General features: G+C 36.5%; 1 protein-coding gene across 3 annotated transcripts in view; it reads right to left on the reverse strand.

Annotated features, from left to right (window-relative positions):
- Window positions 1-16,518, reverse strand: part of TTC7B (tetratricopeptide repeat domain 7B) — a 118,088-nt gene that overhangs the window by 18,790 nt on the left and 82,780 nt on the right. For 2 of the 3 annotated variants that reach the window (XM_054515126.1, XM_036383855.2), the window contains 2 exons: window positions 10,406-10,546; window positions 8,096-8,298 (listed from right to left, as the gene is read on the reverse strand). In XM_054515126.1, coding sequence (XP_054371101.1) covers window positions 8,096-8,298; window positions 10,406-10,546 — 344 coding nt within the window. Of the gene's footprint in view, window positions 1-8,095; window positions 8,299-10,405; window positions 10,547-15,473; window positions 15,525-16,518 lie in introns of all 3 variants that reach the window. The other variant, XM_036383856.2, reaches the window with a different exon arrangement.

Consider the following 16,518-nt stretch of genomic DNA (forward strand, 5'->3'; position numbering starts at 1 on the left):
TACAGGAGCCTCAATGCAGATAATTAAGGTATACTTGAACCTTTAAGAAAAACATTGAGAGAGACAGAAGCCCAAAAACCTAATTTCTGGAGGTCCCAACTCAGCCTTTTCAGTTGCACTGTTTTGCTACTGACACTTCTGTATGCAAAGACAATAAGATGTATTCAAAATATTAAGGCAGATTTGTAGGACAGAATATATGTATAGATACATACATGTGGATATTTTACATGCATATAGTTGAGTGACATCAGTTGAGAAAGGTATATTAATCTCTTGCACCTTCCTTCCATGATTGCCATGGGTAATGTACCATGGAAACAAGAGAAGAAAGAACAAAATTTGTGCTTTATAGATTTTTACCACTGGTAAAAATACAAGAAGTCTTGCATAACAGGAAAATGTAACAAGACTTTGTCCACAAAGTGTTCCCATTGTGTTTCCTAACACAAATCATTACTTCTATCTACAAACCTTGCCTTGCTTGCATTCCTAGAATGACAGGATGACAGAAGTAGGAAGGGAACTTAAGATTTTCTACAGCCAAACTTGAAATAGAGTTAGCTACAGTGGGTTGCCAAGGGCTGTCAGATTTTGAGTATCTCCAAAGATGTGAGACCCCCAAAAACTCTTGGCGAGTGGATGCATCTTACATGTGCATCTAAAATACTGTCACCATCACACAAATGCAATCTCACCATGCTCCTGTTCCTGTCAATTACCTGAAACAGTGCAGGGCAGGGAATCCCAGCTCAGGTGCTTTGTTATCATGTCTAGAAAACCAAAGCCCTGTTCCAGACTGGGCCATCATGATCCCTGGATTTTTTCCTCAAATTGAAACTATACTTGGTTGCTACTTCCAAAATTATAATATTTGATCCATAGTTGCTGTATATGAAGTGAATTAATAATAGCTCAGTTTTGATTACAGAACCCGATTCAAAGACTTTATCCTATAAAATGGGAATCAAAGCTTGAGATGAACACTATTTATATTTCAAAAACAGAAAACAAAGATTCTTAAAATCTTCCAAGCAAAGAGAAGGAACTTTGGAGTAATACTGCACATTGCAGACTGACCTGCTTCAGCAGCAAATTGTCATGAATTATCTGGTGGGTGAAATTTTATCAGTTCCACACAATAAAATAAAACAGTGGAATGATTCGTGACCTGCCAAATAAAGAGCAGTAACTCTAGCCAAAGCATCCCTTCCTTCTGCCAGCATCTGCCACTAATTAATTTTCCACTTTTTAAAATGGGAACAAACAGAAGTGATAAAATGGTTTCTGGCAAGCTGTGCCTGAATAGATAAACTGTGGAAAAATCTATTACACAGATAACACGAAAACAGAAATTTAAAGCTGAGATTGTGGGCAAAAATCCTTCTGCTAAAAAACCCCTACAATCAAAAAAAAACCCCAAAAAACAAACAAACAAAAACAAACAAACAAACAAACAAAAACCCAACCCAAGAAACCCCAAACAAACAACCCCCAAAGTTAAAAAAACCCAAACAAACAACAAGCCTAACTTTCTGAGCCTTTAAGTGTTTTGGGGTGGGTTTTTTTTTTGGTCTACTTTTAAATTAACTTTCCTGAGATTTCTATTTGAAAGAGTTTCTCTCTGTATTCAGAAAGCTGCCTTCACCATTGCAACTAGATTCTCAATAAATAGTACACCTCACCAGCTTAGTTTCTCCATGAGAGTCCAGTTCCATTCAATGCAACTACTGTGCATGCAGCACAAAATCAGATTGCCTTTTGCATCTTCTGCTCCTCAGATTGTCTAACCCAAACACCCATTTAAGCAAGCTGCAGAATTCCTCTTGGAATGGCTGACAGATGAGGACAGCACTAATGAGTTGAAGAGACCTTAGGGAGCTCACTCTTTGGGTGAAAAGCATCCAAGAATGGAGGTATTTTCTTGTTGAAAGATCTGCTCCTGTCACAGCTGCTTTAAGCCATTTGGAGTAAATACAGAGTAATGTGAAAAGAAAGTCTGTTATGAAGCAGGACCTGTAATAGCATCAGCCCCATAATTCCACTTACAGAACAGTTCACAGGGCATCAACACAGTCCTGCCTGAGTAAATGGGAGCTCAGTGCTTCAAGCTATAAACAAAACTAGTGCTGCAAATTCCCTTTCTGTTTCCAAAAGGGAGACCAGGTTCTAGTTTAAATTCAGATTTGTAGCAGTTACTGTTGTCAAATACTGAACATACATAGATCTGTGTTAAAAGAGTACTGTGAAATTCAGATACAGCATTTAGGACTTAAGAAATTCTACTAATCTTTCTCCAAGTCAGTATGAAATAGTTAACTGCTGTATTTGATCTCAATTAAAAAATAAAATAAGGTAACTTTGAAACAAACAGGGAAAAACACTTCCCCAATTTTTCACCTTCATTTCCACTGTAATATACTTCAAGCACTAATGACCATGCAAGTTGATTTTATGCAATTTTTTACTGCACCAAGCACTGATGGTTTTCTCTTGTAAGGCTAAAAGGGGAAATAATATTTTCATGACAGAAGAGAATATAGCCTGTGAGTGCCTCACAGCAGATAAAGTATTTAAAATGTATCGAAATGGTCCTTGAACTCAATGGTTTCCACCTCAAAATGCAAGCAGAATGGCCACTGTTTTGTCAGGGTACTGAATGCAATCACTTGAAATATTTAGATGTTTAGATGTGGTCAAATCACAGTAAAATGCACTCTATAAGGATCAGTGAGTATTTGGCCAAACATGTATTTTGCTTTCTCTACATTTTGTGAAATGATTTTGAAGTTTCTGAAGGGCAAACCCACAACATTTTATACACAAATCTAACAAAACAATGACCTACATTTCCTCCACTCTTTGTCAAGCACCCTGTGCATAAGGATGCACTTAGAGAGTGAGTCAAAGGAGCACTGAGATTTGGCATCAGCATTTAGCTCTGTACTAACCACTTACAACCCAAACCACCCATGAGAACCAGCACAATGTGCTTAGGACAGACCTGTGAGGCCCAAACCAACAATGTTACTGTGCAGGGCCTGAGGATGAAAATCAAATGAGTTACTGAATGTTTTCCACATGAGAATACTGAATTACTGAAAGAAAAAAGTTAGCTGGGTGACTGTGTTTCTCTTCCTTAACTCCCATGACCCTTTCAAACAGGTTCTGAATTCATGTTTTAAAGTATTCTCTGTTTTTCCTTTTTTTTCAGTCAACTCAACATCTGTGACAGGCTCACAAGCACATACAACCCATACAAACCAGACTTCTTTCTGGCAGTGTCTTTGGGTTGAAAAAAAATATAAGAAGTCAGTATAGTACAGTAAGAAATAAATAACTGTATTTATAACTGAGAGTTAAAGCACACATAGTTAATCTAAGCCTTATGGGATCTGGTTTAGCTATGCATAATTATAGGAAACTAACAGGTATCTAACAGTGTGAAGTAGGAAATGTAACTCCCTAAGATATTGCTTTTTGAAAACTAATTTCTACATGAGCAAATTGCTTATGTAATTTCTCCCTTCCTGTTCTAGTTTTCTGCTCTTAGAACCTAAATTACTAATAAAATTAACTGGCAAGTGCTATGGTTTTTTGTGGTATTTTTTGATATTCAGGAAGTACTACAGTCTTCTGGGATTATAGCAGCATACAAATGCTGGATACCTATTTCACCTCAAAGCTAGATTTAAGTAGGAAATTTTAGCCTGAGAGAGAATACACAGATTTGTTTCCTGGACAATGGATTGAAATATTCATTGCCATTTCAGGCATTACTGAATGATGGTCTGTTTCAGGAGTTTCCAGACGTCAGCAGTAGGGCTACTTTCCACAACAGCACTCTGACTGCAGAAGATAAAAGAATGTTTGTTCCTTTTTTTTTTTCAGGGGAGGAAAACAATGAGAAAAGCAGGAAGGCAGCAATAATGCAGAAATCTGGACGTAGTGATAAAGGGTAGGGAGAATGGAGAAAGTTGCATAAATAAATCCATTCTGGCCAAAATCAGGCAGGTGATAACCATAGGTATATGACACTGAAGTGTAAATCATCTTTTAAAAATTAAGTAATTAAAGAAAATTTTAAATTTCATTAGGTGTGAGAAAAAATATTTGAAATACAGAAAACAAACCAAAGCATTTCAAAGCTTTAGAACACAAGTTCATGTTGTTTTTTCTGAGTGCACTATACAAACCTTAAAAAGAAGAAAGGACACTGCATTTGTTCAAAAGAATTCTGTAAAGTATACCTAATTAATACTGACATTATTGCTTCCCTCTTGACATCTTGTGAAGAGTGAGAGCTAGCCAAATAGCAAGTTGGTATCACCTCTGTCTTGGAGAAAATTTCAGTTAGTGACAAACAGGAAAAAATAGCACCTGAGAATAAGGCAGAGTTTAAAATGAGCATTGCTCAACAAAATAAAGTGAATGAACATATGGATTAAAACACTAACTGTGCAGGGAATAATTTAGCTCCACAAGGAACTGCAGAGAATTTAAACAGCATTTCTCCTTGAAAAAAGCTAGTTTTGTTGTTGGGCTGATTTAATTAATGAGCCCCCCAACATCTTAGAAGGGGTGGAAATAGCAGTGAGCAGGAACATGCTGCCCCTGCAGCCAGTTCTCTGTTGGAAGAGCTCCCATCTTAGATAATGCAACAGTATGGCCCAAGCAGCTCCATTTCCCAAGTTCAGTTGAGCAGAATACAGCTAAACCATTTTTCATTTACTCATGGATCAAGACTCCAACATTTGGTGTTATGTTGTCTTAGGCATTTCATTAGTAAGGTAAAAACCTTCCCTGTCAAACCCTCCCATTTGTGATCATCATTTTGTTGGCAAACAGATCTCTTTCATCACTCTTAACTGCTCCAATTTTCACACCATCATCAAGATCTCCTGGTTTTCATTTTAGTAACTTTCTTGAAACAGGAGTAAATCTGTGAAGACCTTAGAGACAGCAGCAAAATGAGTAAGGAATTGTTTCTTTAAAAATATTGTAATTTTGCAAAAATGATGATGCCAGCCAATAGAAAGCAATTTCATTCAGATAGTACACTAGACTTCTGCAGAGTCTTCATGGCCACACTGATAGAATGTGGATCTGCATGAGAGACAAATCCAGGAGTCTTTTGGCAGAAACTCCAAAGCACAGCACATGCTGTAACTCCCAGGAAGAAGTACAGCACCTCTGGAGCCACAAAACTAACCTTTCTGGTCTTTACTCACACAGTTCTCCAGTAATTTAAATTAACAAGGTTGTTTCTGTGTAGAAACAGTAGATCATATTCAGGAATAGGTGCTTAGAGAGAACTTATGGTGAAAATATTGTATGAAATGTTGCATGAAAAATAGTAAATTTTTCTAAGTTTAGGTTTTCATCCTTCTTACCAGAGTGATATAACTTCATTAAAAGGATGGATTATAAAAGGAGAAAACTCCTATTCCCAATATGCTATTTTTATTCATACAAATTGAAACATATATTTTATATAGCTTCCCCCCTCCCCAGACAACTACAAAGGCTCAAATCAAAGATCCAGATTTTCAAATCATTTAGCATGAGGAAATTTTGAGTGTCAGGTGTCACTCATTCTAAAATTTTAATAAAAACAAACAAAAGTCCTTCCAAACTGATTTCCAATTCAAATATTCAAGTAATTTCACTTGGAGAAGCAGGCCTGGATACAGATGCTACATGCTAGAATTCATGCCATCCTTAAATCTTTCTTGCTTTTTGTTGCATTTTATACATAAAGCTTCTATAATTTATACTCAGCATTTGCCCCTCAAAAGGAAATTCACCAAAACTTATTAAATAAATATAGGCTCTAAGGTAATTTTTATGTGGAAACAGTTGCATTTGATATTATTTTGAAGCATTGCTAGAAAGCCATATAAAATATTTTTTAAATATCAAATTAATCACAGAAAATAAAGGGGTTTTTTGCATAGAACTTTCATTCATTAACCAATTGTCAGCTTAGAATTGTGAATACAAATATTAGAAGTTAATGTTTGAGCTGTTGTCACAGAGGTTGGTACCTCTACATTGCTGTTGTGATAGCTCCCCTGCCACTGAGATCATATTTCTTTATAATAAATAGGTGAATATACACAAACAATGTGTTGGGATGTACAGATACTCATCTATACACACAGGCAAGAGTAAACACTGCAGGCCTCCTCATTAAAATAATTTTTGCAATAGTCAAAAGGTCAAGAAGGATACAGAAGCTTGTACTTTCTCCTGCATGAAATTACACAGACAAATATTTTTATAGCACACGTCTTGAATATTTGTATTTAAGCAGCATAAATCTCTCAGAATCTACTCAAAACATCATCCTAGAGCAGAAAAGGTGCAGAACAGTAGAAAAAGTTCTTAGAAACAAAATTTTAAATTATAAGAATCCTTTAAAAGGACTGTCCAATCCAATGAAATGAGCAGTTATCTACAAGCTAGGACCTGTTCTCAAACAGAAAATCTCATAAAAAGGAAACCTAGATTAGAAGCCCAGTAATTTTCATCTCACAACACATGTCTCTTAGACAGCTAATTTCTCAGTCATTCTGAAGAGCACTGTGAATTTACAGACTATTTATTCAAGAGTGCATTCAGAGGAGGGGCAAAAAGACACCCAGCAAAACATGAGCTTTCATTTTCACTGAGTTGCACTGCTTTAGATTGACTGCCTGCTTCTTCAGGAAAGGCAATCTTTTGGCATTTGTCAGCAGGCTCCAATATCCTGAAATGCTGAAAAAGGTGAAACAAAAAACTTTCTCTGCGCTGCCTTCCTATCTGATCTTTTGTCTCATATGTTTCCCTCAGGGATGCACAAGAAATTTATCTGAATAATTCATAAGTACCTAGGCAGAAACCAGCTTCTATTTCTGAACAAAAAGGTTGGGTAAGAAGCTGATTTCAGTTGTTCTATTCTGCTCTATCTGGAAGAAAACTGGATTAAAAGTAATTTTCTTAACATACTAAGCACACAATATATACATGTATGTATCCATGAAGTATATAAACAAACATATGTTTATACTGGGGAAGGTACCTTTGTACTCAGAGCTATACATTCATTTAGGGGCAAGACTGATTCTCTACCTTTCAAAAACCCAAGAAATGACATAGCACAAAGGTAATCAATAAACATGCAGAATGCAGAAAACAGCTGTACTCTGCACTGGTGTGGCCTCGAGTGCTGTGTGCAGCTTTGGGCACCGCAGTGTCAGAAGGACATAAAGGCACTGAAGGCATCCAAAGGGGGGCAATGAGCACAGTGAAGGGCCTTGAGGGGAAGGTGGGTGAGGAGGGCTGAGGTCACTTGGTCTGCTCAGCCTGGGGGAGACTGAGGGGAGACCCCACTGCAGAGACAACCTCCTGTGAGGGGAAGAGGAGGGGCAGACACTGATCTCCTCTCGTGAACAGTGACAGGACTGAAGGAATGGCCTGAAGTTGTGTCAGGAGAGGTTTAGGTTGGATATCAGGAAAACCCAGAGGGTGTTTAGGCACTGGAACAGCTTCCCCAGGGCAGTGGGCACAGCACCAGTCTGACAGAGCTCAAGAAGTGGTTGGACACTGCTCTTGGACACAAGTGGTTGGACACTGCTCTTGGACACATGGTGTGACTCTTGGAGTCTCCTGTGCAGGGGCAGAGTTGAATTTGATGATCCTTGTAGGTCTCTTCCAACTCAGAATATTCTATGATTTTATGAACTTAACTTTTACTTCAGAATACCAAAATGACTGGTCTTTCCTGTACACTATCCAGCTACAGTATCCAACTCTTCTCTTACCATAAGCCACCTTCACTTCCCAATGGCATGAATATTAGGCAGATGCAAATTGCTTCTTCTTCTATAGCCTCTACTAGGATTGGAATAGTCTTATGGCCTACAAATCCTTTGTATGTCCCAACACACAAAAGACAGAATAAATGCCAGGAAAGACTGTTTCCAAAGCATTTTGTAATAAGAATAAAGATCCCAAACTCACAAGTTATGGTTACCTACATCAAGTCAGGACTTCACAGTACAGTGTCACCAGCTGAGATGACATTGCTCATGACCATGGGCCCAGGACTTACCAGCCTCTGCATGCTTTTCACATGGGTAGGGCTAATGGATAAGGCCTCTTCATACCAGCGTTTAGCTTCATCAATGTTTCCACGCAGTTCAGCCACCTGACCCCTCATGTAGAGAACATAATGTGACATTGGAAAGAGATTAGCTGCTTCCTGGGTACATGCTGTAGCCTCAGCAGGCTTCCCAATTCCTATGTAGACTTCAGCTGTGGAAGGAATGTCAGGACCAATTAATGATTCTTGCTTCATCATACCACGACTAGATGTTGTCACATGTGCTTTATTTGTAAATAGTTTCACTTTAGATAAAGACTATTTTCCTAAAAATATTTTGCATCTTAAAGAGAAATTATTACCTAAATTATTTCAAATGCATTCCTCTTTCAGGAAAGTTGTTTTTTTAAGTGTATCAGGACTTACAACTTCTAAATAGCTGTTTGAAACCCCAGAATACTCTTTCTAGTTTGTTATTTTTATCTTAAGTCTTGGATTTTTTTTTTTTTCTTGTGGACAAGTCTCCACGGCATGGCGAGACTCCTCTCCCTAAGAGAACTGAAGAAAGACTATTTTGGAGGTGGTAAATGACTGAAAGTCCCAGGTTTTGCCTCTTTATGATGTTAGTGAGAAAGAAACGAGGGTGTGGGAGGAGTAGAAGTGTTCTGGTTTATTCTGATTCTCTTATTATTTTATATTTTAATTCTGTTAATAAAGTTTTCTTTATACCCTTTAAAGTTTTGAGCCTGTTTTGCCCTCCTCCTAATCCATATCTCACCACAGGAAATGAGTAAATGATTCTAGTGAGTGCACTGGCATTTGGCCAGCACTAAACCCACCACATTAATTGGTGCGTTGGCTGGGAAAGAAGAAACTCAGATTGGCAAACCAAAACCGCCACAACCCACAAAATTTTTTTTAAAAAACAAAAAAAAAAAACCCCACCAAACAGAAAATAAGTAGTGGAACAAGCTGCCACAGAAGGCTGAGAAATTATCAGCATTATAGATGCTGAGAGTTACTGTAGATGGTCATCTGTGGCAGTTTCTAAGTATTTAAAGTCAATGCTGCCACAATGCAGAGCAAGTGACTTTACTACACCCTGTTGGGCCTGGCCCTATTCTAATCTGTGTTGCTTTTGAGTAGCCCAAATGAGATCACTATTATTAATCACTGTAATTGCTTTCTTTCCAATCTTCTGGGCTTTTTCTCTAAACCACTAAACCATTTATAACTGAGAGCCATGACCCTGCAATGACTTTCACACCACACAACTGTAGATATAAATAGGTAAATTTAAATGCTATATAAATGCTAAATAAAGCACTGTTTTGTTGAAAACACGAAAGAAAAAAAAAAGTCACTGAAAAATGGTCTGAAAGCAGAACAAAGCATAACAATTGCTGGCTGATTTCTAAATGACATCTTTCTGATCCAGCTATCAATAAAAACAATTGCATGTTATACATTTTTAACTGTATAAAAATACACTGGATCATAATTTTCTGGTTAAAATTTTATGTAACAGCTACTTGTGATACTGCAGTTAGCTTGAGGCTTGAGGCATCATAAGAATACTAAATCCACTCAACATGACTCCACATTTAGACAAACAACCCTGAATCTTTAACATTAATGAAACCTGAAGGAAAAGAATGGAATTCAGGCTCATTATCACAGCTGCAAGGGACAGGTTGCTCAAAACTACTACTACTGTTTCTTTCCCTGCACATGCCGAGTTATTTCTTTTCTATTATAAAATTTTGTAGTTACAGGAAAGCTAGTCAAAAATCTTACAAACATATTTTTCCATTCAGCAGATTCAGTGATCTGGGATTAGCTCAGTTGGTTGGAGCATGGTGCTAGTAATGCCAAGGTCACAGGTTCCATCCCCATCCCCTCACAGATCATTCAGTTAAGAATTGCACTTGATGATCCTTGTGAGTGCCTTACAAATCAGAATATTCTGGGATTCTGCAAGGAAACCCAGATTTCCAAGCACTAAGATACTCTAGGTAGCTCAGAAGCTAAATTCTTCAGGGATAAGGGAGAGAGTACTGTATTTGTTCCCCAGAACATATGACTCTACTGGTAACAGCTACATTCTAAAACTACTGCCTTATCTTTCATAAATGATCTTACACAGAGAGCAACTCTAGCATGCTTTTGATTTCTTGGCTTGTTTCAGTGCCACACACATGGAAAAAATATGATCTGATAAGTGGTAACAGATTCTGAATGAAGCAAACAGATTTTAGTAAGTCCTTAGCCTAGCAATAAAGGAGAGGGCATAAAAAATAAATTTTACTATCACAATACCTGCATGTAGCCATATTTGAGCCAGAGTCATCCAAGGATGCAGGGGACCTTGTTTAGGGGCACTGCTTTGCAGGGAAGAGGCAACCTCGGACAATGCTTGCTCCACTCTGGAAGCTGCTATTGATGTGGCATGGACTGAACCTGTAGAAGTAACAAAAAGAATTTACCAGCACAGAAATAATGAACGCCATATGTATGGCATAAAACATTTAATTTCAACCCCTTTCATAAGAGGCTGTACCCCAAACTCAGTATTTATTTTACATTTACCATCTTGAAGAATTTTTTAAAATGCCAGATTAATTTTCTTATAAAAGCTTTTATATTGGTCTGAAAATCTATATAAAAAACACACTAAACTTTGGTAACTGTACCTGACATTTTTTGGGGTTGCTAATATGAATACTCTCTATTAAACTTGACACCTCTTTTCTGGCAATGTGCAATCCAAAAAAGGTTTGTGATGGTATCATACACTGTAGTCTTCAGGTTGCTGCATTCACTTTGATGTTAGTATTAACTTCATCTTTCCACAGAGTGCAATTAGAGGATTAGTTTACAATAATAACAGAACAAAAAAGAGAACTAAAATACACACAGTGATCACCACATACACTACCACAAATACACCATTAAACTTCACTGAATGTAAAACTTGTCTAATCAAGAAGGCTGAGTGTAAGTACCTTGTGGCAAAAAAGTCCACAAAGTTTTTTTGCATAGAAAACATTCCCAGAGCATATTAAGGATAATTCTCATAAAATGTATCATTTCCAAGTCAGATTAGAATCTCATTGGCAAATAATAACCTTTTCAAAGTACTGGAATTAAAAAGCTTCTATGACTAGAGAATATCTAATGGCAACTGTACTTTGGATAGTCAATTACTGCCAGCATATTTAGTCATGACTTTTTTTAAAAATCAAGACCATAAATGTTTTAAACTACATTCCTTCTTGTCATCTAAGCCTCAGCATTATCTCTAGTTGTTTTATAATTACAAATTACAAAATCTCATACTGATTAGGCCTGATTAAAAAATAAAGGCAGTATAATATTCCATAATGGATCAGATGAGAAATTGTCTAATCCCATCCCCATATCCATAATGATCAACAATGGCAGATACTCCAAAAGATAGTATTGAATCCTGTACAAGTTGAACTGCACCCAAAAGCTTGTCCTCATCATTACAAGTTAAGAAATAAACAAAACCTTCACTCAATGTTGCAGGTTTTCTAAGAATTTTAATGAGAAGAGATCTGTCACATGAAATATACATTTTTAAATGTGACAAGATAAATCAGCAAACCAGAAAGCACAGGAAATTCCTAGTAAACAGATCAGTAGGAAGAGGAAGTTAGTCTTAAAGTATGCATCATAGTTACCTTAATTGAAAGAAACAAAGGCAAAGCAACACAGGACATAATTAGCATTTCATGTCATTATGAACAAGGAATTGCCCTGGATATCTGAAACAGTGTCTGGCAGTAGAGTTTGCTTTCCTTTTTACTGGCTGATGAAACAACTCAAAGTTCAGCCTGCACAACTGAACATTCGCTATAGTTTTTGTGTCTCCTATTTTAAAGCTTAAATTCAGAAGAAATTTAAAAGGGAAGTCTAAGCAAGAAGCACATGGAGTGAGTTATAAGAAAAATACTAGCAAGTGTACCAAAAATAAGCACCAGTCACGAGTAATCCTCTTCTTGTCTGACAGCCATTTCTGTACAGCACATCACTGCAGCCTGGCACTTGTCAGCCTGCCAGGGACTAATAGTGAAAGCACCTTCTTCCCTCCAGAACAATTTGTAAAGAAAAGGTGCAATTCACTGCCATAAAGGAGATCATCTAACCTCTTCCTTTGGAAAAGCAAGAATGCAATTTAGTGTTAAAAAGGGCCTATATTTTTTATTATTTAAAGCAAGGACTCTGCCTGCTAGCCAGGCCACAAGTAATTTCATAGAGAAAGTGTGCTGTTGGATTTTATGCTTCCAGTATTTAACCATAAAGCACATATGATAATACACTATTAAAACTTTTTTAATATCAATTTACTTATAAAAAAGAACTATACTATGATAAGATTCTTAAGAGTTTCTGTGCCATCTGTATTAAGATTAAACAGAGTGAATACTGAGTGCTTCCTACCCTGGACTTTTTATAAAGAGTGGCATAAAAAGAGGAAAAAAAGTTTAAAGTATGTCTAAAATTTTTCTTTCAAGTGGTATTATTCAAATTGTTTATATTTCCTCTTTAGGAAAAAGGCATCCCTTAACATATTGCAGCAATTAGTTCTCTGAAGAAAACACACACATATACAAAGCAGTGACCAATCAGGCATCTTTCAGGGACATTGCATTCATGCTAATACTCTAACCCATAAAGCCCTAAATACTTTTTTAGTACTGCACAATTAGCTGTCATCTGAAAAATTTGTGGCTCTTTTTGTTAAAACCCATTTAGTAAACTTTAATAAACTAAACATCATTTAAAGATCTTGTGTACTAAGAAGTTTTTTCCCACCTTCCTTCATATTTTACTCAAGTATTTTCATACTAGAACTAACTTATCTGTACCCTTGTCCTTACCCAGGATGTCCTAACAGGTTCAGATCTTTTTATTCACATGACAATTCTAAAACCTAGAGTAATTTCACCTACACTGGTAAAGATACAAAGTGGTTTGTGAGAAATTGAGGGTAACAAGTATGTCTTAGAGTCTCCTTGAGGCTTTATAGATCCTATGAAGCCAGTTTATTTGGAGGTTCCCTGCTGGTTTTGTCACCAGCTCTGCTCCCTTGTCTCTGTCTTATCTGCATTTGGCTTTCTTTGGTCTAAGGTCGGGACCCACAGCCAAACACAAACATATCCTCACTTTCACTTACAATTCACTGTGTTGCAGCGTCCTTCAAATGCTCAGATAAAGTTGCAGCAATTTCTCATTTAAAATTTTACTGATCTTTCATGTACAAAAATACCTTTGCTCTTTCTGGGTAACTTCTATACCTGCTGTTATAGCATGTCATTTGAGACTCAAGAACAAAAAATTCCCTCCAAATAACACAAGTAGCAAAGAATATTTATTTTGAAATGGAAATCATGAGGCCTGGAAAATTAATATATCACCAAAATAGATCCTGGCTACTCGCTTTCATTTGTTTAGCTTTGTTCTGAAGCTTGTTTATACTAAAAATGCCAAGTGTGAAACAGGGACTGTCTTTGCAAGACCTAGAATTCACTAGTTAAATTGATTAACATCTGGAATCACAATCACATTGCAAAGTGTGACAGAAGGTCTTAACCATGACAAAATATTCCTAAACCAAAAAGGTATAACCTCCCACTCAAGCTTCCTATAATGGCACTTGCCCAGAATCTAGTTTCTTCTCATCATGCTTACATCCTATCTGCAACAACCATGCTGCAGATTCAATGTTTCAACTCAATCTCAAATAGAAAACCTACCAAGAGCTTTGAACAAAAACAATTTACCCAAGAAGTTAAGTCATGTCACAAAAACCTTTCTTTTCCAAGCCATACCTACAGTTAAACTTTTGTGAATAACGTATTCAGTTTATTCTCTTCAGGCTTTTTGTAAATGTTACATGAGAGTCCACATGAACTCACCCATTAAATACCATTTAGAAATACCACACACCCTATGGAAATGAGCATGTCATGACTTCTTCAGTTCTTTCCTTGGTCATTTCCACATAAATTCTTCACAACGCAGTGTAATGGACATAAACTAATATGTGGGACTCTATCAGCACCTAGATGGCATGGCAGCTTTGAGAAAAACAAAATCACTTTGCTGTGTACATCAATTTCCCTTCTGAAAATGAGTAATAGAATGGACTGTCATCCTTCATGGAACATGTACACATCAACTCACAAAACCACTATTGGCAGGATTTCTTTTTATGCCATAAAAGAGAATGTTACTCAATAGTTTTACATTCATCCCATTTCAAACATTTCAATATTTACATAAAGAAAAAATGCTTTAACTGCAATGGTCATGCAGGAGAAAAGATGAAAACCCCCATGACTCAACTTCACATGCACACAAAGAGCTGGAAGTAAGAACATTAGTGGTGTGACACACAGAGAACTGTAAGAAAAGCAATTACATAATACAAAGAGGCAGCACCTTCTGCAGGACTATTACATCCTTGAAGTGATGCATTTGATAAGACAGATTGGCAGATTTAACCAAAATTCACAATTTTTTTCATCTAAAATTCATTAAGAGTCTGAGATACTTTTCACAATCACAAATTACAAAGCTATCTTATCTCTTGCTACAAAGTTGTGCATGGAGACGACAGTAGTCAAGTAAGGACAGCATCATTCACAAAGCATCCTCTCAGCTCTTTGAAAAAGATTTTCTGTGCTTAGTCACTGTCAAACATTGGCTTATGTATCTTCTTATTTTTTTCTCCTTCACCAAATTGATCTCCTGTACTACCCCCAAGAAATTTATGCAAAGGTAAAGTAATCAATGAAAAACACAATTGAATGCTATGAACACAACTTTATAAGGTACCTTGGTTAGAGAAAAAAAATATTAATTCATATCCTGATTAGAACAGCAGGTTTTTTTATTGATCTATATTCTTCAATCTTTCTTATTTAGTCTGCTTTTAATAACTTCATTATTTCAAAGTGTACTCTTCATTTATTTTACCATAAAAAAAAAGTAGTAGCTTATTATGAGTCACAACAGTAGCTTCAGTATTGTGATCTGGATCAGCATACTTCTTTAGGAACAGCAGTGCTATAATACAATGTACTGGCAGTTGGCCATTGTGTTACACAAGACCTGCCTAATATATCTTTATTTGCAGTCCTCTAGAAATGAATACTGCCTCTTTAATTATTAAATGCAAGTGTTAGTTGAGTGCATTCAGGTCTCGTAAGATTACAGCCCTTAGGGTGACTGAATGGGCAAACAGCTTCAGCCTTGCTTTACACACTGATGGACAAAACATGTATGGCTTGTGCTAAAGGAAAAGGTGGTTTTAGTCCTTCAGAATTAATAGAACTGCACAGTCAATACTACTTACAAACTGAAAAAAGGGAGTAAACCCCATGAAAGTAAGCATCTGATGGATTGCCTTTGGATAGATCAAACCACAAATTACAATCCAAAGTAAGAAGCAAAAAAAGAGATATATAAGGCAGAAATTGTAAGAAAGTCAAAGGATTTCTGATAACCTTCAAACTGTAAATCAGGTTGACAGGATTTCAAAAGATAAAAAATACTAAATAAGATGCTACACCTCTAAAATCATGTTCCTGTTAAACAGAAATTGGAAGTCAAGTCAATAATACAAAATGCCCTTGGCTTTTTTCACTAGAAAAAAAAAATTGAATTGAGCAAGATATCGAAGATGAGATTTTCAGCCCCTAAAATTATATTAACATACTATAGGCATCTAGGAAAACTGCTCCTTACTCACACAGCTTTAACTTTCATTAATTATTGACACCATACAAAGGACTCCAATATCTTTTTTCTTCTTTTTCATGGTTGTGCTCTTCTCATACAAATGGTAGAAACTCCTTTCCCTGAGGATACAGGAACTTGGAAATGGAAAACTTGGGCTTCACATAATGGAATCTGTGCTGACTTCATCATTCTTTCAGTTTGCCTTCATTCTTGAGTAGGTTCTTACTAACTTAGTGCTTTGCAAAGAACAAGAACAAGTAATTTAATGTTAACTGGGAGGTACTGTTTACAGTATAGGTCTGAAGAAGTGCAACTCAATGACACCCAAACCTGTAAAAACAGCCAATCAGTTATTCAAATGCTTCAAGGAAGTCAGACTCAAACTTCTGTAGGACACAGATTTCCTGGCACTTCCAGTTACAGGCTTACATATGAGCTAGTGTTTTCAAAACTCTGGTCTTATGTCAGCTATTTAACAAGTGCATTTTGCTAGTATGCAAAGATTTATTTGCTATATTTTGCTTGGAATGAATATATTTGTCATGAAACCAGTCTAAAGACCAGGTGTCAAAATCAATTTAAGATCAGATTATAGTAAATTCAGTGACAAAATAAAGTGCTATTTATAAAGATATAAGTGAAGAACCATTTAAGAGAAA

This window comes from Molothrus ater, chromosome 6, assembly GCF_012460135.2.
Source record: "Molothrus ater isolate BHLD 08-10-18 breed brown headed cowbird chromosome 6, BPBGC_Mater_1.1, whole genome shotgun sequence".
Taxonomy (NCBI): domain Eukaryota; kingdom Metazoa; phylum Chordata; class Aves; order Passeriformes; family Icteridae; genus Molothrus; species Molothrus ater.